General features: G+C 46.1%; 3 protein-coding genes and 1 long non-coding RNA gene across 9 annotated transcripts; 1 reads left to right on the top strand and 3 right to left on the bottom strand.

Moving 5' to 3' along the window:
• The first annotated feature begins 203 nt into the window (after nt 1–203).
• On the top strand, nt 204–23,632 carry LOC148894167 (uncharacterized). 4 transcript variants are annotated; one of them, XR_016115830.1, is made up of 7 exons: nt 6,954–7,475; nt 7,617–7,783; nt 10,553–10,658; nt 16,636–16,781; nt 18,160–18,314; nt 22,606–23,406; nt 23,495–23,632. It is a non-coding gene; the product is annotated as an uncharacterized LOC148894167 (long non-coding RNA). The 4 variants fall into 4 exon arrangements; XR_016115831.1 differs by lacking the exons at nt 6,954–7,475; nt 7,617–7,783 and adding an exon at nt 204–1,184; XR_016115829.1 differs by having other exon boundaries at nt 6,954–7,783.
• gja3 (gap junction protein, alpha 3) lies at nt 2,970–9,820 on the bottom strand. Of its 2 annotated transcripts, none has more exons than XM_089003051.1 (4): nt 9,294–9,820; nt 9,145–9,211; nt 6,585–6,985; nt 2,970–5,862 (listed from the first exon to the last, which is right to left on the bottom strand). In XM_089003051.1, the coding sequence occupies exons 3-4, from the start codon at nt 6,948–6,950 to the stop codon at nt 4,930–4,932; spliced, it is 1,299 nt and encodes a 432-aa protein (XP_088859177.1). In that variant the 5' UTR covers nt 6,951–6,985; nt 9,145–9,211; nt 9,294–9,820; the 3' UTR covers nt 2,970–4,929. The 2 variants fall into 2 exon arrangements, with proteins under 2 accessions (XP_088859177.1, XP_088859178.1); XM_089003052.1 differs by having other exon boundaries at nt 9,645–9,820.
• Nucleotides 11,042–14,786, bottom strand: gjb8 (gap junction protein beta 8). The gene is made up of 2 exons (XM_089003060.1): nt 14,556–14,786; nt 11,042–13,260 (listed from the first exon to the last, which is right to left on the bottom strand). Exon 2 carries the CDS (start codon nt 13,248–13,250, stop codon nt 12,489–12,491), a length of 762 nt encoding a protein of 253 aa, XP_088859186.1. The 5' UTR covers nt 13,251–13,260; nt 14,556–14,786; the 3' UTR covers nt 11,042–12,488.
• On the bottom strand, nt 14,922–25,539 carry cryl1 (crystallin, lambda 1). Of its 2 annotated transcripts, none has more exons than XM_089003059.1 (9): nt 25,390–25,413; nt 25,126–25,233; nt 24,360–24,536; nt 23,889–24,050; nt 23,721–23,816; nt 23,502–23,600; nt 18,186–18,294; nt 16,610–16,716; nt 14,922–15,689 (listed from the first exon to the last, which is right to left on the bottom strand). In XM_089003059.1, exons 3-9 carry the CDS (start codon nt 24,507–24,509, stop codon nt 15,585–15,587), a joined length of 828 nt encoding a protein of 275 aa, XP_088859185.1. In that variant the 5' UTR covers nt 24,510–24,536; nt 25,126–25,233; nt 25,390–25,413; the 3' UTR covers nt 14,922–15,584. The 2 variants fall into 2 exon arrangements, with proteins under 2 accessions (XP_088859185.1, XP_088859184.1); XM_089003058.1 differs by having other exon boundaries at nt 14,923–15,689; nt 24,360–24,486; nt 25,390–25,539.
• Nucleotides 25,540–25,689: the final 150 nt, after the last annotated feature.

Genomic DNA, 25,689 nt, shown 5'->3' with positions numbered 1-25,689 from the left:
CTTTTCACCTTACAAACGTTCAATTCTCCAGAATATAATGTTGGCATACAAACTAGTTTTCAGCGGATGAACCGAACCCCACATGCGCCACTGGCGGTGGCTGGCGGACTCGTTTTCCACATGCCTTTCTTTGAGTGCAGATGTGGTTTGTTATCGAGTGGAGTACTTTTGCTATTATGGGAGCGAAAAAGACCCCACCACAGACTAGTGTTCGGCTGAAAATGACGGTCGGTCGAGCAGAAGGAGATCATCAAAAAACACCAACGAGCTGTCTGATCGCGTGACTTGGCGACCCAGTACCGGTACGCTAAATCGACCATTGCGACGTGTGGCTAAGGGCGTTTCTGTGTTGTCTAAGCAACGGTCTCAGGCAACAGAAGAGGTTGAAAAACTTCTGTGAGTGATTTGGATTAACGAAAAGCAGCTCACAGGGGACAATGTGAGTGAGGGTATTGTCGCCGAGAAAGCACGGCAACTTCACTCGGATATCATACATCGACGACCATCACAAAGTCAGCTTTCTTGTCAAATATGCTAATATGCATGACACACAGCACAGATGAAATTACTGTCCTCTTGGACCCAGCATGCAAGGCACTTATAATAAAGCAAACATAATAAACAACAGGTCAATATCACCACATTATTACATAGTACAGTGTAACACATTTATGATACATAAAATAAGGTTTATTTTGTGTAGTTTTGAGGCTTATTCCGTAGAAAATGTTTTATGGGGACCTGGCAACTGATTATTCTTATTTTAATGGTTTCTTGTTGAAAGTAAATGTTTGGAAGACAAACATTTTGCCTTACACACACACTCTTTCTGGGAACCAATCAAGTTTGTAAGCTGAGGTATCTGGCTTGCTAGCTGGCTGGGTATCTGTTGGCTAGCTAGCTAGCTTTCGTGTTGCGTGAATGCTGGCGCGTGTGGCTGCCGCTGCTCACCCACCCACAGAAAAACGTATCCTGTGACCTTGAGAGTTTTGTAAGGCGCTGATAAATGAAATGTATTATTATTATTATTATTATTATTGCACTCGAATTGTGACGTTTTGACTGTCAGCTTGTTGTTTTTCTCATTTCTCTCCATTAGGGGGCGATGTGTTGTTACGACGGAGGTGGTTTGCCTTCACTTGATCAAATTGAAGCCGTCGGGGTGCTTCAAATGTGACATTTCCGTAAGTACGCCTTGATTTGGTCCTCCCAAAATATGGTTGCTTCAAAGTAGCTGAAAAAAAGGGGCTAGCAAAGCCTTCTTTTGTCATTGTTGGCTGGACTCCAGTCAACTTTTGGTTGTTCGGGCTCAATCCCCAAGCCTTTCACGGGCCACAAAGAAAGCGCTGCACTCAGCATGGGCGCTTTGGCGCATGGGCGACGATAGGCAAGCCCACCGGGCCTCCTCCATCATGTCATGTTAACCGATGATGGAACGCTATTTGTTTGATGCTATCAAAATCATATTTTATACCACCAATTAAAATGCCTAAGCTAATTAACACCTAACATTAAATAAATAAATAAATACATTCAGCACAAAGCAAATAAAAAAAAACTCCAATTGATTAATTCACAGTGATACCTCAGCTTATGAACATAATTGGTTCCCATAAAGTGTGTCTTCCAAAAATTAATTTCCCATAGGAAACCATTAAAATGAGAATAATCCGTTCCCATGTCCCCATAAAACATCATGTTCTCCTTTCTAATTTTCTAAGCCTTAAAACTACACAAAATAGACCTTATTTTATGTATAATAAATGGGCTATGGTATGAAAGAAATAAACTGTACTGTATAATAAAGTGGTTTTATTGACCTTTGTGATGGTCGTTGACGGAATGGAAAGAAGTGTCCGCTTTCATCAGCATGAAACACTTGATGAGGAACGCCGCCGCCTTCTTTCACCATCTTGACGAATGATCCCTTGGAGGTGAGGTGCTTTCTCTGCCATCATTTTACCTTGTTCCTCATCAATTGTGTTCTGTTAGCTTTTTGCATCAAGTGTACAGATGGCTTGTGCGGGTTATTTGTGGCGCCTGATTGATGGGATATTTCCAAAGTTGAAACCAGTCCAAATTTCACAGTTTTATATCCATTTTCTCACTCTCTCTGTCATCTGCCTGTCTCTTTAATGTTTAAACCCCCCCCCCCACACACCCACTGCTGCATTCTTGACCAATCATGTGGCTTTAAGTCGGCTGCCATTTTCTTGTTAGGAGAACGCTTGTTCGCGAACGACACATCACTCATTGTGGCGCTTCGTGTGTATCCCGAAAAATGTATGCCAAGGTTAAATTTTCATCAATTTAACGTTCGGAAACCGAAAAGTTCGTAAACTCAAGTATCACTGTATATATTATTTACCCAAAAATTTACACTAGCTAGACCGCCGTGGGATGGCTAGCCTTTTTTTTTTTAGAATATTTCATTCATGGCTATGCCTCCCGTGTTCGTGACATTAAACAGACGGCAAGAGGAAGAAAGTCATCACACCCCCTGAAATACACAAAGATTACGAGGGTGTGGGGGAGGGCGAAAGGGGGCGTGTGGTATTTGTCCTGTGGCCACAGTGTGAATTTGTTAGCTGATTAAAGGCTAAAAATAAGCCACCGATGGCTCTGCTTTGGACACTTGAGTAACAAACTTTTCCACGAGTACAGAACAACCTCCAAATTGTGGGGGGCTAAAAGCCATATCATTTAGGAATTAACTATTTTTTTTCTTGATGAAAGAAGAGAGCCTAAGGTTTCTGTCGCTGCATTGACTGCCGCTATAGTCCTAAAACGGAATATTCTATGGGTCCTGGAATTTGTCAAAACCCTGCCACTGACTGGAGCGGACACATTTTTGCACATCGCCTGGCAGTGAATGAGTTAAAATCCGCAAGGTGGCGCGGGAAACATTGACACGCGAGTGACGGGTGACGAGCTCGTCTCCCGTCACTCCGCAGCCACTGCACCCTCAAGCCCTCCTCTAGCACCCCGCCCCCCGTGCGGGTTCCTGTCCCACACGGAAGTCAAGTCGCTCGAAACTCCCTCGCCAACCCTTGTCGCCGACGTCTTAAAATAACGGTTTTTTCCCACTACCGCTAACATCTGACTTGCGGCGGAGTTCCGTTCGGAAGTCGAAATGGTCGTGAGTGGAAATCCATTCAAAATGTGGACTCTGAGGCTAACTGACTTCCCCCTCTGGTGCCATCACACGGTCGATTGCAGTGCGAGCGTGTGACGTGCTGGCTGGCGTTGGTAGACGCAGTGCCGGGCGTAGAATTAAAATGGGGTCAAAAATAGGGTCTGGAGGTCATGGTCGTAAGTACGGGTGGTCGTAAGCAGTGTCTGAAATAATGTCTGCCTGGACGCCCGGGGCGTGCAACTTACAAAATTGTTTGAAAAGAAAAAAAATGTATGGACAAATGACCAACTGGAGCAAAATCATCAGCAAGGGAGATTTACCATCAATATTTGCAACGGTGGTTTATTTTGCAATTAGTTGTCTTCTTGTGTTTCAAGTTGTGAAAAACGGGGCAGGCAACTTTTCAGAGTTGTCTGCCCTGGTGTCCGCTAACTTTGTCTCATGAGTTTCAGACACTGTCGTAAGTCGAGCTGGTCCGAAGTCGGATGTTACCTCTATTTGAAATGATTTAGTGGCGCAGACAACTGCTCGACAACACACACATTCATCACACAAGTCAATTGTTTTGACACCAAAAATATGAAATCATTTCGGTGCAAATATACCCGCACAAAGCAAGACGACTAGCGTACAAAAAAGGTTTTATTTACTAACAGTCTTGTAAACATTTGAGGTAAATGAACATTTACATCAACTTTACAAAAGGATCATTCGCACACGACGCACACACCAACATCCTCCTCTTGTCTTCATGTTATAAATATTTTTTTAAATTTGTCCTTTTTTTGTATCATTTCAAATTTCTTGAAAACTGCCCTTGATGTGAGCAGATGTTAAGACATTAAAATGATTTTATGTTCCTTAGAGGACGCTTGCTTTCCCTCGCACATTTTAGCAATGTTAGCATTTTGCTTTCCGACGTGCAAATCAACTCTACTAAAATGTCACCTGGAAGGAGGAAGGAAAAAAAAATTGTGAAATACTTTCAGATTGACTTTTTTTGTCGTTTTCACCACATGAAAAAGAGCCATGAACGTTTACGCTAGGTAGCGTGGTTTTGTTTTTTTTTTTTTTTTTGTGCAAAAAAAAGGCCCCGGTAGATGATAGCGATTGACATGTAGCGCTTTGGTCACAATACTCCATTTTTTTGTTTTGTTTTGCACTTAACAAAAATTAGCAGATTGTAATCACGAATTGACAAATGCGGGCTGACAAATTGTTTTTTTTTTAACACAGTCATGAATGAAGCCAGCTACATGCTGCAGTGCATTGTGGGTACCAGTTTAAAACCGGGCACACGCCGGAGTCCATTCAGTGCGGCAAAGGAGAAAAAAAACCACAACTAGATCTTCCCCGAAAAAGTCCATAGCCCCCTTTCGCAGCAAATATCAAAGTTGGCTTTTTCCTGGGTCGTCACTGTCCCGTGTGAAGGTACCCAAAGTCGCAGAACCACGTTGAAGGATTATGGAACCGAAACGTATCGTTTCACACCCACAATTTGTCGTCCGAATGATCACACGGTTCTCGATGTCCCGCCTCACTGCGGTGAAGGCAAAGGCTAGAAGTCAATGCCTTAATTTGGCGGGTTTTGTGGTCTCGGCGGGATCCAAATGAACCCACTTAATGCTTTTGGTGCCTTCAAAAACCGGCAAATCGATGCCTGTTCTATCGTTAACGCCTCTGATGGGATGAATTGAGAAAACTTGCGTGTGAAATGGGGGCTCGATCACTGAATCTGAAGTCTTATCGCTACCTGTTTCTGGAAGCTACGAGGGGTTGGTTCAGAGTGAGGCTCATACCGCCAAGTCATCTGGTCTGACCCTTACGCTGCTGCTCTTGCTGGCCCTACTCAGCCGCCGGGGGTCCAGTGCAGCAGTCACGGGGGTCTCGTGCATCTCCACCGCGGTGGTCGTAGCGTAGCGTCTATTATCCGGCCGGTTGACCTTGAAGCCCGGGCTGCTGCGGGCACTCGGACTGGAACCCGTTGACCCGGGGGCGGCGCATGCCACGGGTGGCTGGTTGGCTGAGGACGAGAGCGTAGGGGAGGTGGTTTTCATCTCCCGCGTCTGCTGCTCCGTGGCCAGGTTGGCCCAGTTCTGCCGGGCGGCCAGCCGATGGTTGTTATTGTTGCTGATGTAGTAGTGGGCAGCTGGCCCGTGTTGGCGCAGGGCCTCCTCTTGCCGCAAGTTGTCCATCTTAAACTCCGCCCGGGGCAGGAAGGCCGCGCCGCTGGCCGTCACGTCCGCGTACTTGTTCGGGTAGCCGCCGGCGGTCCCGGGAACCGAGCACTGCGGCTCTCTGCCGTTGGTACCGGAGGCTCGCCTCGTGGACTCCTGCTCCGACGCGACTGCGTTGGTCACGCCCTGCTTCAGTTTCTTCCAACCGAGGTGGTAGATCTCCAGTAGGTTGAGGAATAGTGAAACGCAGGCCACCACCAGCATGAAAATGATGAAGATGGTCTTCTCCGTGGGCCGTGAGATGAAACAGTCCACCGTGTTGGGGCAGGGCCAGCGGGCGCACTTGTACAAGGGCCGCAGCTGGAAGCCATACAGGAAATACTGCCCCAAGATGAACCCCACCTCAAAGAGGGTCTTGAAGATAATGTTGAAGACGTACGTGCGCAGCAGGGGCCCCCGGATGCGGATTTTGCCGTGCTCGTCCCGAATGGGGGGTTTCACCCTTTTGCCACCGTTGATATCGCCGCTCCTGAACAGAAGCTCCTTCTCCTGGATGCAGAAGTAAGAATAAATCTGACTTTTCAAGTCTCAAGTTACCCTGGCAAAAATGGAGTCATGACTTGGTCAAGTCATTCCGGCTTAAACTTGAAGTTCCAAATCAATTCTCGGCAACTTTGCACTCAGCCGTACTAACGTAAAGCAGTAAGCGAAAACCTTTGCCACTCCAGTTTTTGCGGAAGGATTGTGTGAAAAGGGGCTTTAGTCATCTGGAATTGGACAATCTTCACTTCGGTCCTAATGGTTTATACCCCTGCCGATTTGTTGCCTGCAAATCGGGAAACGACTACTCCCGTCCAGGATGTTCATACAGTACCCAAAAACTCCAGAATTAACCAAGACCAGAGCCAACAACCTCATCCCTTGAGCCTTCCCCATGGTCCAGATGTTCTTTTTTTTAAGTCTGCCAGGGCCTTACAACCTATGCAATCAACAAATGGACCACTAGCACCTCAGTTCCTATATCAAATAGGAGGTCAACTTTCATCACATGGAACCTCCAGGGATCCTCCAACCTCAATTGAGGAGATCCGACTGTTCTTTTGGGATGCGGTTGTAGGATCTGGTCTTGGTAAATTCCGGTTCTCAATGGGAATCTAGTCCCTAAAAACCTTCATTCTCTGCAAGTTGGAAACTGGAAGTCTAAGATCTCAAATATGACCTGACAAGTTTGAAGGATTCTTGTCCAAAAGTCCTGGAATTGTCCGACCCACCTCTTCCTGGAATCTGTTGGCTTTTCGCACTTCCTCCTCCTTTTCCTTGCGCTTCTCCTCCATGCGTACAATGTGTAGAACGTGTCCCAGGTAGATGAGCGTGGGCGTGGACACAAAGATGATCTGCAGGACCCAGAATCGAATGTGCGAGATGGGGAAGGCCTGGTCGTAGCACACATTCTCGCAGCCGGGCTGCTGAGTGTTGCAGGTGAAGTCGGACTGCTCGTCTCCCCAAACCTCCTCGGCGGCGGCGCCCAGCACCAGGATCCGGAAGATGAACAAGACGGTCAGCCACACCTTGCCGATCACCGTGGAGTGCTCCTGGGCGTTCTCTAGTAGACGCCCCAAGAAGCTCCAGTCACCCATCCTTCAAGAGTGCCAGCCTGCGGACAACGTGGTGTCTGGAAGAGGACGTGGAAAAACGGAGAGACCGCTCGGTTAACTTGAGAGCTTCTCAAGGTGAAATCCATGAGATGGACGATGACCATTAAGGCGCTTCGTCGCAACTTGGCATCGACTGTCAGTCTGGAACTGAAAACCAAGAATAATTCCCTTTCATTCAACCCTCGTCTGAACGGATTTGGATTTGCCTTTGTTAGTCTCGCAGTGGAGAAATGGACATTTCACAGCAGCAAAGTTATGAAAGGAATGAAGGTAAAAAAGCAAATGCTGGAAAGGCAGCCACTCTCGCGGCGCCGTCTTGAAGTCAAAAGAGCGACATAACAAATAACATGGCACCGCAAAGACATTCCTTCTTAAGCACTTTCTATACCCTCTTTGTTACACGAAGCAGTTCCAGATGAAAGAGGAGAGCATCAAAGCGTCTCTTCACCAGTGGATCAGGGGCATCACGGTGGAATGTGCACGTCGACTACAAGCTAAATGTTGAAAGTAAGCGCGCCGCTGTAGCATTCATTGACGAAAAGACATTGTCTCACATCTGTCCCACATAAATCCGCTTCAATTCCAAGCCGCGGCAGTTCCACATCCGCATCGGCGCTCTGCGCTGATGCTCCTTTCTTCTTATCGCAGGCTTCTCAAGCCATGCATCCATCCATCCAGCCGCAGACTGTCCAACAGCACCGACCTTTCCGCTGAATAAAGCGGGGCTGTGAAGATGTTGCCCATTACAGTTTGTTTTTATTTTTTTAACCCCATCGAGGCTTTGTCAACCGGGTCATCAGACCACCTTTGTCAAGGTACATCGTATTTGTTATCTATTAACGAGCTAATCTCGCTATCTAGCTGGCTACCCAACTAGTTATCTATTTGCTATCTGTATGCTATCTATTAGCTAGCTAGCTACCTATTAGTTATCTATTAGCCAGCTAGCTAACTTTCTATCTATTTGAGTTACTTCGGGGTTGAGTGAATGCTGGCGCATGTGGCTGCCGCCGCTCACCCACAGAAAAGCTCATCTTGTGACTTTAAAGTGACCTTGTGAGTTTTGAAAGGCGCTTAGAAAGGAAATGTATTACTATTTATTATTATAAACTGTCTCTCTCTCTGTCTCACTCTCTGTCGCTCTTGCTCTCTCTCTCTCTCTTGCTCTCTGTATGGCGGGTAATGCTTGCTCGCCCGCTCACCTGTTCGCTCCACTGGCCAACAGGCATGTGCTGAGATCAACATTATCACACTGGAAAACGCACGCACGCACGCACGCGCAGGAACAAATAGCGACAGCACCCTACCTTCAACCGCCTGCACACTGTACACTGTACACGCCACATTGTCATGATTAGCACCAATAGGAATCCATACAAATATTGTCCATTTGGCAATTAATAGTGCTTGTGATCCAATTTGAATGAGCATGATCCAAAATGCCATTTTAGACGTCTCCGTTTGTTGTTTGGTTATCATCATGATGATTAACTCTCAAGGGGAAAAAAATCTGTTTAAGTAGAAGAAAAAAATAAGAACGCAAATTAAAGTAACTTTTATAACTTGGTAAATGTTTAAACGCACCTTAAAAAAATACACAAATTACGGCCATTTTGGGGGGGGGGGGGTGAGTTTGTTTGTTACCAAGGTCACGAAAGCATCATTTTAAAATCAATTTCAGTCACTAAAATATTCCAAAATCAGGAGATCTGATGACATTTTAGACTGTTTTATTTTAGATTAAGAAGGAATTATAAAAAAAGAGAACTTCTTTTAGCTATAACGTCCAAGGAAAAGTTCCAACTCACTTAATAACATGAAATAAATCAAATGAAATACAATTTTTGGTGAAAATCGAGGTAAAAGAAGCACCATAAAAGTCAAAAGGAGTAAAATATCAAATGTATTTAATATGCTAATCATAAATAAAAAAATCAACTCTGGTTGATGAAGAATGTTGTTAGTTTTAATGTTTAGTTAGTGCCAGAAAAAAAAAAAAGAATATTAACACTAAAGTCAAAATGTGTCAAATATCAAGTGTATTTAATATGCTATTCATCATTAAAAATCCTTCAATTCCGGTTGATGAAGAAGTTTTTTTGTTTTAACGTTTACGCTCTGTCATCCACAGACACAGAAAACGTGGCTTTGAAAACAATCAAAAAGGTCAACTTACGCTTAACTTAAAACGTTGAATGAAAGCGAATAAATCCATCGACCGTCGTCCTCGATATTCTGCACACCTGCCACAAACACAAATGACAACCAAAAATCAACACCAAAAAACACATCTGAAAAGACGTCTGTGTAAGCTCTCAGTCGTACATCTGAAAATATTTCCTGGCATTCCATGGCTAGGATTGCCCCCCTTCCCACCCTCAGAAATTAATTGACTCCCATTAAGTCCTGTGCAATTTCCAATGGAGTTCTTGTGCGAACAAATTCAGTTGGAAACACGGAGGGAAAAAAAACTGAAAAGTAGTCCAAAATAGTCAAGGTAACAAACACACACGGAAGAAAAAAGGTGACAAAGCAGAGGCTACGAGAGAGCGGGAGCCATTGTTGGCTTTGTGGGGGCGCCAAACGCAAATGAATAAAAGCTCCCCGAAAAATACTCCCAATTGCGTTTGCAAGACGATCCTAATCCATATGTCGCTGGCGTGGGTGTGCTCGTACCTTGACGCAGCGGAAGGGGACCTTCTTGAAAGTGCTCGGCAAAAAGCTCACATCCTTTGGGGGTGCCCCCGGGGGGGGGGAGAACTCACAGACACCCCCCACCCCCCAAATCCCACCCTTCCACCTCTGAGAGAGAGAAAACAAAAAGCACGCCCTCGTCTGTCCACGCTCGGCCCTGCTCACAAGTTTTCTTTTTTTTTTTTAATGCTTGAGCGTGGGTGCGCGTAAAGACTCTTCAAAAATGGAAACAAGCTGTTATTTAGTTTAGTGCTCAGGTGTCAGCCAGCGGCCCCCATTCAAGTTTGCACTGTCAGTCATTCCGACAATGACTGACCAGGAATGACATATATATATATACAGTAAAGTCTCGTTATATCGATATTCAAGGGAGTCCGAAAAAATATCGCTATAACCGGGACTATCGATATATCCGATATCGCTATAACGAGACTTTGCTGTATATCCTCGTGTCACCCACCATGGGGGGTGTCTGTCCACCATTTTAGCTGGGGTCCTGGACCAGAGGCCATGAAGCTTGAGGGTTCTGCACAGTATATAACGCATGTTACGACACGTGTTGTTACACAATGCATGTCATTACCGATCACGCACTTGAACCATCCGCATTTTCACCCCGGTTTTATTTTGGGCGCGGGGGGGACAAAGACACAAGGAAGGACAAGGTTCCTTTCCAGTTATTGAGGTTCCTCCAGTGTCAAGTCGGCTGCCAGGAGTGCGCCGCCAGCCGCTAAAATAAGACAAGCCTTGAAAGGTGACGCGTAGTAACGCGCTAAATTTTAAGGCTCGTTAGCTTAGCATGTTGCTAACTTAACCGAGCAAGTTGATGTTGACAAACAACTTTTTAAATCAATGTTTGAGTCGTCAGTCATCCATTTTTTTTTCAACAGATCATCTTCGAATTCCAGCGGTATCTTTAACGGCCACAAGGGGGCGGTATTACTTTGAAAAGACGGCTTTCCTCTTCCTGCTCGCCACGAAAATGTCTGAAAAAGGGTGAGTAGTTTGATCTTTATTTTGGCATTTTTCTTCCCTCGTCTGATACCTAATACATGTTTATAATGGTTACACTTTGATAATTCATTTATATTTTAGGACAAGTGCCTTCAGGGGTGTCACATATATATATCTATAATTATATTTATATCCTAGCATCTAGCATTTAAATCCGATCGTTTTTTTTTTTTCAATGAAAAGCGACCCAAAAGATTTCTCTGATGGACAGTTGCTCCTTATTTTTAGTCAAGCAACATCCAAGTAGTATTGAGAATATTTTACATGTTTTTAATTTCAAACATCTCCCATTTATCTACATGGTTTTTGTTGGTCGCATTTTGCCCCGTTGACAGACAAACGCAGGTACTGATGGTAGTGTTTGTCATGTTTATTCCATTTTAAACAACTATTTAATATTAAAAACATCAGGGAGTCAATCAAAATCAACACTTGTGTATTTATTACAAAAGTGCTGCCAAAAAAACGGAAAAATGAGTAAATAAGCAAAAACAACAACAAAGTCACACGCTGTCAGTGTAGCGACTTGGTCAAAAAACTGCAGAAAAAAAGAGCTTGAAAATCAAAATCATCACAGCAGAGTTAATAAATTCAAGTCATGTGACACTCCAGTCTTTTGGTTTTGATCTTTGAAACACACAAAAAACGGAAAGACCCGGAAACTTTTCCACAGTCTCGGGCTGTTTCCTTTTGCAACAAAAATGAGTGGACCTCAAACGCTTCAAACGTCGGGGGACACCATGTTGTTCTTTTGGGGCCTTCACATATACAAGACAATACACATTTTTTTTCGGGGTGTCCTTTGTGCCTTTTTTAAACAGATGTGCTTTTTCCCACGGCAAGACCTGATGGAGCAACCTGTTGCATTTAGTCAACACATATTTCATTGATATCAAAAGAAAAGCTCAGAATACTTTGGAGTGTCTTCATTATGTTTTATGGGGACCCGGGAACGGATTATTCTCATTTTAATGGTTTCTTGTGGGAAATAAATGTTTGGAAGACAAACTTTTCGCCTTACACAAACATTCTGGGAACCAATGAAGTTCATAAGCTGAGGTATCTGGCTAGCTAGCTGAGTATCTGTTGGCTATCAATTGGCTAGCTAGCTAGCTTTCGATCTATTTGAGTTACTTCCGGGTTGAGTGAACGCTGGCGCGCGTGGCTGCCATTGTTCGCCCACAGAAAAACTTATCCCGTGACTGTAAAGTGACCTTGAGAGTTTGGAAAGGCGCTTAGAAATGAAATGTATTATTATTATGATTAATTATGAAATGTGGTATTTGATTTGGACAAAGAGGTCCTTTTTTGTCAAGGGTGTCAAAGTCATTTTTTGCCGCAAGCCACATTCTAGTTCCGGTTTCCTGTCGGGGGTCGTGATGAATTTGGGGAAGCCATGAAAATGTGTCATCCCCTCCTCAGATGACATCACATTCATCAAGAACTAGTTTTCAAAGTGAAAAAGACTGAGTGTTGTCGCGGTTGACAATTAGACCAGATTTTGCTTGTGACTTTAGCGAGCATCATTGCACTTCATATGCTTGATTTGCTTTTGCAGGCCGAATAAAATGATGAGGTGGGCCGGATTTGGCCCCCGGGCCTTGACTTGGACACCTTAGATTTTTTGGTTTTTTTTCTTGCATAGTTGCATTTTAATGTCGCGTCAAAGAAAATAGTGCCAAATGAGTTTCCCGGTGTGATTTTGGAAAGGGCGGACATTTGCCGTCACGGTCAGACAAGATGGATGGCATTTGCGCAGCGACGGCGGACATTAGCGGCCGCCGGCTCGTTGCGGCATTCCGGCGTCGCGGTTCAGCACGCGGTTTTTCTGGCGGGGTCGAAGAGCAGCTCGTCGGTCTTGTTCCGCGAGGCGCCGATGGCCTCCTTGCGGCGTCGGGCGGAGCAGCGCGTGAGCGCCTTGCACAGCAAGTAGCCCAACTCGGCCACGTTGAGCGCCATGCAGAGGGCGGAGGAGGCCACCATGAAGATGGTGAAGACGGTCTTCTCGGTGGGCCGCGAGATGAAGCAGTCCACCCGGTTGGGGCAGGGCCACTGCTCGCACTTGACCAAGCGCGGCATCCGGAAGCCGTCGTAGACAAAGTACAAGGCGTACATGAAGCCGCCCTCGAAAAGCAGGCGGAAGAACAGGCTGCACGCGTACGTCCACCAAAGCGTGCCGGTGATGGGAAGGCGGCGGCGTTTCAGTCTCTCCATTTCCAGCCGGCCGGCTTTGTCGGCCGCGCCGTCGGAGGCTAGCATGGAACGCTTGTCGCCGCGCTTGCGGTAGGCCACGTGCATGGCCACCAGCAGCGCCGGCGTGGACACGAAGATCAGCTGCAGGCACCACAGGCGGATGTGCGACACGGGGAAGAAGTGGTCGTAGCAGACGTTCTTGCAGCCCGGCTGCTGCGTGTTGCACGTGAAGTCGGACTGCTCGTCGCCCCAAACGCTCTCGGCCGCCAGAACCAAGATGGTGATGCGGAAGATGAACAGCACCGACAGCCAGATCTTGCCCAGGCTGGTTGAGTGCTTGTTGACGCCGCCCAGCTGGGCGTAAAGGGCGCCCCACGACATGGTCGCCCGCCTGCCGGCAGGGAAAGCGCGCGCCGTTAGACTTTGACCCCTTTTGTTCCCTTTTAAACCACTCGTTTAGCTTGCCTTTGGAAGCTGAGGTATCCGGCTAGCTCGCTAGCTATCTAGAGGCTAGCCGGCTGGGTATCTGTTGGCTCGCTTTCGATCCATTTGAGTTACTTGCGGGTTGAGTGAACGCCGGCGCGTGTGGCTGCCGCTGCGCACACGCAGAAAAACCCATCCTGCGACTGTAAAGTGACCTGGAGAGTTTTGAAAGGCGCTTGGAAATCAAATGGATGATTATTTAACTCCTTTACCGCCATTCCCGAATTCGTTCGGGGTTTGTTTTTTCATGCTTGGGTGCTGATAAAGCCCCGGTCAGACACGCTTTGTTCCAGCTTCAGCTGTTGTCCAAATCAAATTGTACGTATCGGATTGTCTTTTGGACAGCCGCCCCCATTTCAAGCTCATATAACTCCAGGCCCATTTCATTGAGGAATTAACTCTATATTGAATGTTTACGTCGTGCTAAAATTCAATATTCTGTGGGTGGTTGAATTCAAGTGAGAATGACCAAAACCCTGGCACCGAGGTGGACACATTTCGGCTGCCAGTGAATGAAGTCAATCAAAAGCGACAACGCTGCAAAAAAGTGAAAGGCGAGGAAATAAGCACAACGCTGTGGGGAAAAAAAACAACGAAGCCGGCATCAAGTCACTCGATGTCAGTGTAGCGACTCGCTCAAAAATGGAGAATTTTGACCAAATCGTCACAGCAGAGTTCATCAACTCAAGTGGTGTGACGTTTCCTTTTCTTTTCTTTCCATCTTTTGAAGCAAAAAGAGACAAAAGTCTTGTTGGGACTTTAGTTTTTTCTCTGAGAATGAGTGGAGCTCAAACGCTTCCCCGTTTTGTTCTTTTGGGGCGCTCACACAGACAAGACGATACGCATTTTTTTGTCTTTGTCAAGCGACGTGGTTTGGTTTGTCCTTTCTCGGTGAAATGAAAGTCTTCTTGTGACATTTCAATTTGGAAGCGACCAGAAGAAAGGAGCGTCCAATCGGGACGAGCGTCCAATCGGGACCGCTGGAAATTGCCGTCCGTTCAAATCCACCTGGACTCGTTCGTAAATAGGAATCACGATATCATTCATTCAAAATAAACCAGCGGGTGACATTGCCGCAAGTGACTGGCCCGCCCGCCATCCCAAAATGGAGTCTCCCGTCTCCGATTCCCGATGATCTCATTGATTGCTATGACGAGATTTGTGTGTGTCTATTCGGATGGAAACGGAAATCTGTTATCTCACCTGTGTGGACGTGAGAGTCCGAACCCCCCTCGCCCCCCCCAAAAAAAAAAAAAAAAAATTAAAAAAAAAAATAATTGAGGGTTAATCTATTTTTTTTTTAAGTATTCCTTTGACGTAAGGCGTGTATTTCAAATAATAATAATAAAGGGAATGAAAATCCAATTGAAACTCGGCAGGAGCGAATAAGATGTGCCGCCGGCCGCTGGGACGAGCGACTGCGAGCAAAGAAAGACGCGGGGAACTTCTCAAACACATCAACTTGCAAAGGGGCGGGGCCACACACACACACACACACACACACACACACACACACACACACACACCTGTGTGTCCGTCCAGTAAAGACCTTGAGAAGATGGATTTTTCAACCCAGACTTGTCCACAACTGAGTATATTTTTGATTTGTCCCAATCCCAAAAAACTCAATTGTCTGAACTTTACTTTTGTACATGAGCTTTGTAGAAAGCAAAATGTTGCGAATATGAAGAGATGAGTCCAAATCTCCTTTTTTTTTTTTTTTTTTTTTTTTTCAATTGCCTCTCCTGTTTCCGAAAGCGCAGCCGTTACGTTAGCATACCTGCCAGCTTTGGCTAATCGCCGCCCTTAGATGATGACTATTCCCCGATTAAAGTTAGAATACGCCGTACATTATTTGAAATGATAAAACGTATCAAATAGGGGGAAACGTATAAGTGGACAGGTATGCGTTACATTCGTCAACTCGACAGCGAATGAAACACTGCGACGGTCACCCCCCTCCCCTCGTAATCAATTAAACAATCAATTGCGCATGTCCGGTGAATACAAGCGCACTGCGTTATCATTGGAAGCTTTAATCATACGATCGGCGCATTGCAGCGTAAAAAACAACTTCTTGGAGTCGTTTGGAGCACAATGAGGAAATCATCGGACAATGTTTCTTTCGAGAACAAATCAAATGGTGTTCAGTCAGCCGTCGGACTTGTAAAAAAAGAACACGTGAAATGGATTGGATTAGATTGGAATGTTGAGGATGTCCCGCCGATGTCCTCAGGGGTCGTTCTTGAGGCGGGCCAAGCCCATCAGGAAGCGGTCTCGCCGCTCCCGCCGGGCCAACAATTGTTGCTCGTCGTTGGGGATCAGCTTGCACATCTCCTAAAACGCAAGCAAAAAAGAAAATCATCATCATAATCATTCAGCGTTTTTTCTTCAATTGATCGGTTACCACATTGAATCAAATCACTTAAACATATACAGTAAAGTCTGGTTATATCGATATGGGATATATCGATAGTCCCGGTTATATCGATACTATTTCTATGCACGCACGGAGAAAATTACATGCAAACGGGGTCGGATATATCGATAGTCCCGGTTATATCGATATTTTTTCGGACTCCCTTGAATATCGATATAACGAGACTTTACTGTATATAAAAATCTGAGTCAATACCCAAAGAATGCGAAGCAACACATATAGACAGACAATATGTGAATGTTTAATCATCATTTTGAAAAGCTTCTCCGTATGTGTCCAAATTTGTCAAAAACGTAATTTTATGTCATATTTATGCATACGTGATGTCGATAATAGTTCATTTACATTAACTCATTCACTGCCAGACAATGTGCAAAAAATGTGTCCGCTCCATTGCCAGGGTTTTTGTCATTGTCACTCTAATTCCAGGACCCGCAGAATATTGAGTTGTAGGACGACATAAATATCCAATCCGGCGTTAGAAACCTTAGAAAAAGAGTTCATTCCTAAGTGATATGGGTCTGGTGTTAGCTGAGCTTGAAATGGGGGCAACGGTACAAAATATAATACATATTGGTTGATATAGCGCTTTATCAACCAACAGCTGAAGCTGTCGCAAAGCACTAACGTGGACAAAAGGCAAATGCTGCCCCCTTGCGGAAGGGAAAAACATTGCCAGAGGTCTGACCAGCGCTTTATCGACCGAACAAATTCGGGAATGGCGCTCCACGTCACGCTTTTCGGTTCCCGAATAAATTTGGGAATGGCAGTGAATGAGTTAAGTAGCTACGATCGCTTTCCGTGTGTTGATACGTACGCTATTAACGATGTTTGCATCCTCAGCAAAGAAGTCCGGGACGGGCCCGAAGGACCTCAGAACTCTTTGGATGCCTCGGCCGTAACGCTTCATGTAGTCTCCGAGACCTGCGGAAGAACGGCGGACTCTACCAATATGGCCGAACAACACGCCAATGCCACGCAAAGACCAGGTCAGCACGTTGGCGTCACTCCTTGGAGATTTCTATCCATGTTCGTTTGCGTGGGCTCCACAAAGAAACGACAACAGTAAAAATTAAAAGAAATTAAAAATGTATCCATTCAATGAATTGAAAATAACATGAAAGGATCCTCTTCTCCTTTGCCAAAATCGTGCAAGTTGTTTTTGCCAAGAATTGATTTGTCAAAAATGCATACGACAAATCTAAATTGAAATTCAAGTTGCCTATGTAGAGTATATACAAACTGGATATTGGTATTGGGTCGATACTGGCCTTTATCTTTCGGTATCGGGATACTGCGGCCGATATCAGCCCCCGATACTTTAGGTGAAGACAATCTGACGTTGACTAAATCCTCGTCTCAAAGTTGCAGCAATCTGACACGGATTGTTTTGTTTTTACGTCATGAAATTGTAAATGCCAAACGGAGACATTTTGTGAGTTGAAAAAAAACCCAAGTTGCGCGCGGGTTATCGTCGCGGCGGCAATCATTGATTGCCCTTTCACCATTTGCTGGTGACAAAAGCGGCTTTGGCCAATCATTCATGCCGCGCGTCAATCAATGTGTTAAGCATTAATACAGCAGGAAAGGCGGCGAATTTTCTGCGACCAGCAATGCTGAACTCAATGTTGTGAGTGGTGAGCAACCAGCTTCAGTCAAAATCCGCCATCTTGGTTGGCTTTGCTATCTGATACGGAGCTATTTCGGGGGTTTGACGAGGTTCTTTGCTTTGGACGCCATGTGAGTTTTGGACGACTGGTGTGAGGTTGGGGGGGGAGTATGGTGGGTATGCGGGTCGGCTCGGCCATCAGAAGAGGCCTTTGTCGGGCCCCCAAAGTGTTCCTGCGACTGTGTGGCTTTCACACCCGCAGCTGACATTCTCCGTCGAGCTGACGTTTGACGTCGCTTGTCGTTCATGCGGCGGCGACATGTCAGCTATACATACGTTGGCTCTGCATTTCTCATTCTTTTTGCGTCTTCTTCTGATGATGATTTAACACCCGGCGCCGAGGTCAGGAGGTCAGGAGGTACGGCTGCACCATCGCACGGCATCAAGTGCGCAAGCGCCAAGAAAGACCACGATGGTCGTTGAAGCCACTTTTACCGGCCAACCTTGCGGTCGCCATGTCTGCCATGAGTCGATCCGCAAAAGAATACATCAATACTAGTCACGAATACCAAAACACATACGGAAATAGCGAGCTAGAAGGATGGATGGATAAACAAATAAATACAAATGTAACAAGCTATGAATGAAAAGACATTCTGGCCCTTTCCGGGGGTCCTGAAACTTGCCAGAAATGCTCCAATTGATTTATTTTGGCACATGGATGTGCATTTTCCGTGAAATCCCAAACGGCCCAATAGGTCAGGTGATCGGCAGGCAGCGTTACCTTCAGGTGCATTGAGGTGGATGGTTTCCATGGGACCAATGAAGGCGTAGCGCATTCCCAATCCTTCCGACATGACCAGGTCGATATCCCGGACGGAGATGACGCCGTCCTGACGACGCGGACAGACAGGTGAGTGTCCCGCTCTACCGTAACCTCAGATGTCATGCTTTGACAAAGCAGGAATGAGGATGAATCATCACCATTTATTTAATTGATCATTTATCCGCCTTGACTCATTGCCTGCCAGACCATGCGCAAAAATGCCTCGGGTCCGGTGCCAGGGTTTTGGTCATTGTCGCGCACGTTCCAGGAGCCGCAGAGTATTGAGTTTTCGGACGACGTCGACGTTCAATGCAGCCTAAGAAACCTTAGCCTCTCTTCTTACATCAGAGTTAATTCCTGAGTTATATGGCTCTGGAGTTATCTGAGTTTGAAATGGGGGCAGCTGTACAAAATACATAACATACATATTGCTTTACGTAGCACTTTACGACAGCTGAAGCCGGCATCAAGCGCTAACAGGGAAAAAGGGAAATGCTGCCCCCTCGTGGAAAGGAAAAAAAAACATTGCCAGAGGTCTGACCAGCACTTCATTGCACCCAAGCGCTCTGTCATATTTTCAATTTCCGAGTAAATTCGGGAATGGCAGTGAATGAGTTCATCTGAATTTCTATTTATTCTACTCTGCGTTACGATGGATGTTGCCAATATTTTGAAAAATGTATATTGCGTTCATGTTTTTCGGTGTCTGGGACGAATTAATTGAATTTATATTGTATCCAATGGGTAACCTTGGTTTGGATTTTGGCCCTGTTCGTTTTTCTGATGAATCGCGTGGAAAAGCGAGGTTCAAGCTATTTGGAGATGGCTGAGCTTTGAGAAGAGGGGGGATGGGCGGCGTTGGAGCCACCGCTCAGTGAGCGCATCACTGAGCGCTGAGGTTGTTACGTAGTCGGAAAGCAAAGCTTCGGGGGGGGCGGGGGGGGGTCCTCTTCACAGGCCCCTCTTTGTCCAAGTCCGCCGTTCAACAACAAGCTTTTTATTTTAGCGCGGCGGTCAGGTGGACGCAAGCTTTTCCTCCACAATGACGGCAAGCCGCTTTCTCAGCCGCTCGAGCTTTGTCATGTTTGTCCGCGTTACATAACGACGACCGCGGGGGTCGCTCGCCCACTTCAACGCATTTGATCCCACAGTTTAGAATTACCGCCACTTGGTCATGGCCGCAGTACAGAAACACACACACACACACACACAAAGTATTTGCCTTGGTTGTGCGTTACAGGAAACCATGTCAACTTTTGCTTGGGATTCTGGCGAGCGTGATGGCATTTCACAAGTTGGAGTTGCTTGCTCGGGCGGAATAAGATGACGCGGCGGCCCAGATTTGGCCCCCGGGCCATGACTTTGACACCTGTGATGCAAGGGATTAGCCAGACGGCTGAACAGAAAGAGCTCGAGCTAGCTAGCTAGCTAGCTCCATAGATGAGCATGGAATTTCATAAGTTTGACCAGCTTTCATGGGCCAAATAAAATGATGAGTTGGCTCCCGGGCGTAGGCATCCCACCGCGGTCACCAATTGACTTTGCGGGTTGTGACAATCCACATGGAAGTGTTGTCCCGCAAACGAGCCAGCCAGCGACTCACTTTTGTGTCTTCGATGGGGCCAGGCGACATTTGCAAGTGACGGAAGCTCCGCCCTCTATTTTGTGCTGGTGGCCCAACAATGCAGGTGAACAAACGTGTCGGGGACCGACGCATCCTTCCAGTCTGACAAGTTTTGGGCCTCTTTTTCTTCTGAACAAATGCTGTATTTGGGAATTGAAAATATGAAGTCGAGCGCCATTCTTTGGCTTGTGGTTTTTCTTGCCGGGGTGCTGATAAAGCGCCGGCCAGATGTCCGGTCATGTTTTTTCACGCATTGTCTTTTGTGCATCTCAAGCTCACATAAGACTTTTCCTGATGGAAAAACAATGTCAGATTTCTAACGTCCAATCGAACGTTGGATCTTGTGCGCTTTGAGTGAAATGACCAAAACCCCGGCACCGCAGCGGACGCGTCGTCTGCCACTCAAGGACTTAATTAATAATCAGGGAGGTGAACAAAAAAGTTGCCCCGGTGGCTCCGCCTGATTTCTGACCATTCAAGGACGGCGCAAAGCGAGGTCCGCTCACTCGTTGACTCGCCTTCAAAATGTGACGTCGCCAACTGCATCCCAAGACAAAAAAGTGCTCCTCCCGAGCGATGCCATCTTTCTCCATCCATCAGTTGATCTGCTTTAGGGGGTGGGGGGGTTATTGGAGCCCAGCCCGGCTGACTACGGGCAGTAGGTGGGGGCACCCTGAACCGGTTAGCCGGCTAAACGGGACACACGGAGCCAAGCGACTATCCACACATCCCCCACTGAACGACTTCCATTTTCATATTTGTGTTGTGTGGCCCATTTCCAAAAGCATTTTTTGATCAAACGAGAAGCTGACCCCCCCCCCCCCCCCCCCTCCAGGAGTCGACGCTGTAGTGCATTGTGGGCAACACGGTCCACTTTTAACAGCCGAGTGGCGCTTTTAACAGCTAGCACTTAATGCTTAAGTCCCAGAAAAGAAGCCTGAAGTTCCACAAGCCTGTGCGAAGACGCCCCTCGCGGGAACTCCGCAATGGCCCACCGGGGAGACCACGCCCCCCCCCCCCTCCACGCCGCTAGGATTAACAAAGTTATTCGAGAATTGAAAAGATGACGTAGAGCGCCATTCCCCAATTTGTTCAAGTTTTGTTTTTTCACGCTTGGGTGCCGATAAAGCGCTAGCCTTGACATTTGACGTTGTATTTTTGTTTGGTGTGTCTTTTTCATTTCGATTTTTAACTCATTCGCTGCCATTCCGGAATGTATTAGGAAATGGAAAAGTGTGACGTGAGCGCCAGTCCCAAAACTGTTCAGGTTTTGTCTTTTCTTACGGGCGGTGCCGATAAAGCGCTGGCCAGACCTGCCTGGCTATGTTTTTTTTCCCTTCGACAAGGGGGCGGCATTTTGTCCACGTTAGCGCTTTGTTACAACTTCAGCTGTTGTGAAATCAATATTGGATTATATTTTGGACATCTGCCCCCATTTCCAGATCAGATAACTCCAGACCCGTGTCATTTAGGAATGAACTCTGGCATTCGATGTTCTGCGGGTCCTGTAATTGGCGCTGGAGCGGACATGTTTTTGCACAAAGTCTGGCAGTCACTGAGTAAAAAAGAATCCTCAATTGGTGTTGCCCGCATCTTCTTTGTTTGCGTCTCTAAGTCCTTAAAAGACGGCGACAAGTGCACTTGGCTTAGGAGTCAAACAAAACAAAACAAAACACTTCACGCAAAAGAATCCACTTGAGTCAAACAAACAAAGTGACGCGTCGATGGAAGGAGAGAGCTTTAGCTTTAGCTTTGTCAACATTTGCCTTTTGTTTATTCTGTGACTCGTCTATCAAAACAATTTTTGCCATCGAGCTGATCCAATAATCAATTCCAAATGGTCATCGCAATGTGGTCAAATGCAATTTTTTTTTTTCATTTAAAATGGATTTTCGAAAAGTAAAAGTGGCCATTTTGGTATCGCCCTGATATCATAATCCGGTATCGGCGTCTCGGGGAGGCTGCCGATAGCGGCCGGCCATCAATAGTCAGAATAAAAATAATCCTCCATTTCATTTCTAAGCAAGCGCCTTTCAAAACTCTCGGTCACAGAATGCGTTTTTCTGTGGGTGAGCAGCAGTAGCCACACGCGCCAACATTCACTCAACCCGGAAGCAACTCAAATAGACAGAAAGCTAGCCAGATAGCTAATAGATAGCCTCCTTGGCTCTAGGTCACAGTTTACCAGTATTTATTGATTTGATTTTAAAAGACAGAAATACCCCGCAAATCCCCCCCCCCCCCCACACACACACACACACACGCACACACCCAATTATTCTGCCCTAATTGAAATGAATTGATTGTAGCATGAAAATAGCCAAGAAATGTCCTCGGCTGAATTGCGGCCGTTCAACAATGGTATATTGTGAAGCGAAGGGTCATCCGTGACAAACGCACATCTTGTGATCACGTCAATGAAAAAAGAAGAAAGCAACGCAACCCATTTATGCGCCCGGAATGCCCGTTTATGCTCACCTCCGCCGCCGTCAAGCTTCTTTTACCCGATGATGTTAAATCACAGATTGAAAAACAAAAAGGTCCAAATGTCTCTTGTCCATTGCAGGCCCGACTTTTGAATGTATTCACATGCAAACAAATGTCCCTTCACGCATGTTTTCATCGGAATCTTCTCACGAGGAAGCCGTTTGCGATGCATTTGTACACTTTTTGGTTTGTGTGTGTGTGTGTGTGTGTTTTTTTTTTTTGGTTCACCATAACTTCATTGTTAACCGATTGGTTTCTCTTCCGCAGGTTTGGGAGTGAGCAAATTGGCTTCACGTGTGCGTGTACCCCGTGAGACAAATGTGAATATGTATTTTTCCCTTCCCTTATGACGGACGCTCATTTGAAATCATGTCAAGGTTGGACTTTTTGGCGGTTGATGCGCCCCCAACCACTTCCCCCTTCCTCACCTTCTCTGATGAGGACGTTGCGCAATACTAACCTAACAACAAAGAAAACAAACCTGTTTGCCACCGCCCCCTTTAAAGTCAGTTTGAAAAATGTTAAATGGCGGCCTCAAGTACTTTCACTCGCTGCGAGTACGCTCACACACATGCGCACGTTATCACGAGTTACTTGAGTTGGCCACACACACGTTCACGCTCAAGCATGCAGAGTGACAACATTGCACGCGCGCGCGCGCGCCATTGCGTTCATGTAGCATGACGAGCAAGTGCAGCATGAGGACATTTTCTCTTCATGGATGCTTTCACGTAGCTTTTGGGTAACTCACTGGCACCCCCGCGCGGAATATATTGTAATTACAGGATCCGATCTTTAAAAAGAAAAAAAAAACGGAAAAACAAAGACCGTTCGGTTTTTCTCGCGCACAATGTGATTCATTGGCGACTCACGAGCACCCCCGCGCGGATGAAACTATTGTTACAGGATATACTTTGCCAAGCATATGGCGATTGAGCGACCAAGTTCGCTGACGAAGCCTCTTGGATAGGAGGCGAAACGTCCGAAACCTTCAAAATTGGACCGATGACGGCTGAAGAAACCTTCTCATCGATTGAGCGACCAAGTGTCAAAGCATCTCAGTGTTGCGCAAGTATCGGCGGCAAGCTACTATTTATCGTTGCGGAGATTCATCCGTCTACTTTTTGTTTTTATTTGGTTGGTTTGTTTGTTTTAGGACTGACCTGGACCAGCCTCCAAGATTCTGCAATGATGGCGGCCTGCACTCTGTTGAGCGCAAAGCCGTCAATCTCTTTTGTCAAGCGGACGGGCACCTGACCCACCTGATTGCAAAAACAAAACAACAACAATTGAGCGTAAACACCAGCTACCATTTTCTTTTCATTGATTAGGTCAGGCACTTACTTATACATTAATGATTACGATTATGATTATGTTTTGACCTGTGTCATCAGCGTGTGGGTGTTATCCATAACGGCCGCCGTCGTGTCCGGGTGAGGTACGAGCTCCACGAGTTTGACGTAATATGGCGGGTTGACCTTGTCACATTGGAAAATTGGGGGGGTCAGAAATATCCCAATTGTTATTTTGATGGTTCTGGCGGTACCAACCGGGTGGGAGACGAGGCAGCGGCTTCGCTTTTGAACAGACGAAAAGACGGCGCTGGGCACCAAGCAGGAAGTGGAGCTGCTCAGGATCACATCTTGGCCCACCAGAGCCTCCAAGTCCCGAAAGAGCTTCTGCTTCACCTCCAGATTCTCAAAGACGCATTCCTGGCAAAACAAATCAAGCCACCGCGCCAATCAAACCTGTGAAGATGGAGGACACTGATTCGCTGTGGCGACCCCTTGAAAGGAAAAAAAAGCTCAAAAGGAAAAGAAGAAGAAGAAGGTCTTGGAAGCCACATAAAAATGGTCACCTCCGTTTTGGAAATTTCAAGCAAATGTTTGCTTTGGATTGAATGCTTCGCGAAGGACCTCGGGAGTCGAGCTCATTATTATTAATGCGAGGCGACAGATGAGTTGTCAATCCGGTGTGCCATCAATGAAATGTCAACGATGAGATGGCGGCAGGTCAAATACCTGAAGAAAAAAGGCCCCCCGCAGCGCCTGTTGCAAGTCCTCGTGACTACTGAGCAAGGCCAGCTGCTGCGTGGCGCTCAGCTGCCCTCTCAGCATTCCCGCTTCCTGGAGCTCCATTATCTGCTTTCTGGATACACGCGCAGACGACATTGGAACCAAGCGCGTCGCCACGAGTGCCTTGTGGTCAAAGTCACAAAACGGGCTGATCACGTGAGGCCGGTCAGCCTGACTGTGTTTTTGCACAGACTGCAGCTGTGTAGTTTGTTAATGTTCCTGATTTGCCTCTTAATTTGTCTTTTTTTTCCCCCAACCACAGGCGGCCGCTTAAAAAAGATTTACATACAGAGATGGGCGAAATCAGTTGCAGTTGACTTTTTGATTGATTGCTTGAATTAAAGTTGTGGACAAGCGTGCGGCTTGGCGAAGACAATTTTTCCACGTTTAGCTTGTTGTTTCTTTTTTCGACTTGAAGATGGCGGCCGCGAGAGTGGCTGCCTTTACAACAGCTCTTGTACAACTATTTGTTTTTCTACTTCTTACTTTGATAACTTTGCTGCTGTGAAATGTAAATGTCTCTAATCCATTCCAATCTAGAGAAACGAAGTACAACAAATGCAATGCGTTACATGTATCACCTTATTACAACCACTCATTTCGGGAGCTCATACATTATTCATCTAATCGCAAGAAATAAGTATGAGGTGTGTGTTTTTACAGTTGCTGGCACTTGAAATGTAACTTTTGAGTGTTTGTGTGTTTTGATTACTTGATCTCCTTCAAAGCGTTGAGTGCAAATCCCGGTTGGTTGTCATAAAGTTTGACGTTGTATCCTCCGCTGGCGAACACCATCGCCCACGAACGACCGATCAGCCCACTGGAACACACGCGTACACCATTTCCACTCAACTGGTGTTCAAGTTCAATTTAAATTTCACACGTAAAAGTTTTTGGCGAACAAATCTCATAAAGTGCGTGGCGTAATCATGCGCCGAAGCCATTCCCTGGCAGGTAAAGAAAAAGCCTCGGTCACCTGCCGATGACGGTGATGATCTTCGTGTTTGCAGAACTCATTGAGTTTGTTTTTCGAACAAGTTTCGATCAGAAACAGATTTGACGTCCACTTGGACTTTCGAACGCCCCTTCTTGTCTGCTTGCTACGGCAAATTAAGAAGGTCAAAACACACACAGGAAATTACATGGCGCACGGAGGTGACATCAATGTATCACTATCGTATTTTCCTCTTTTTCACGCATTCATATTTCTTATATATGTGTGTGTGTGTGTGTGTGTGTTATTATCATACCAGGTAAATTATTAATTAGACATTGT

Source organism: Hippocampus bargibanti, linkage group LG08 (genome assembly GCF_051943395.1).
Source record: "Hippocampus bargibanti isolate YZ-2025 linkage group LG08, ASM5194339v1, whole genome shotgun sequence".
Lineage (NCBI taxonomy): Eukaryota > Metazoa > Chordata > Actinopteri > Syngnathiformes > Syngnathidae > Hippocampus > Hippocampus bargibanti.
Note: the sequence above shows the minus strand (reverse complement) of the source record. Positions and strands in the feature narration are given on the sequence as shown.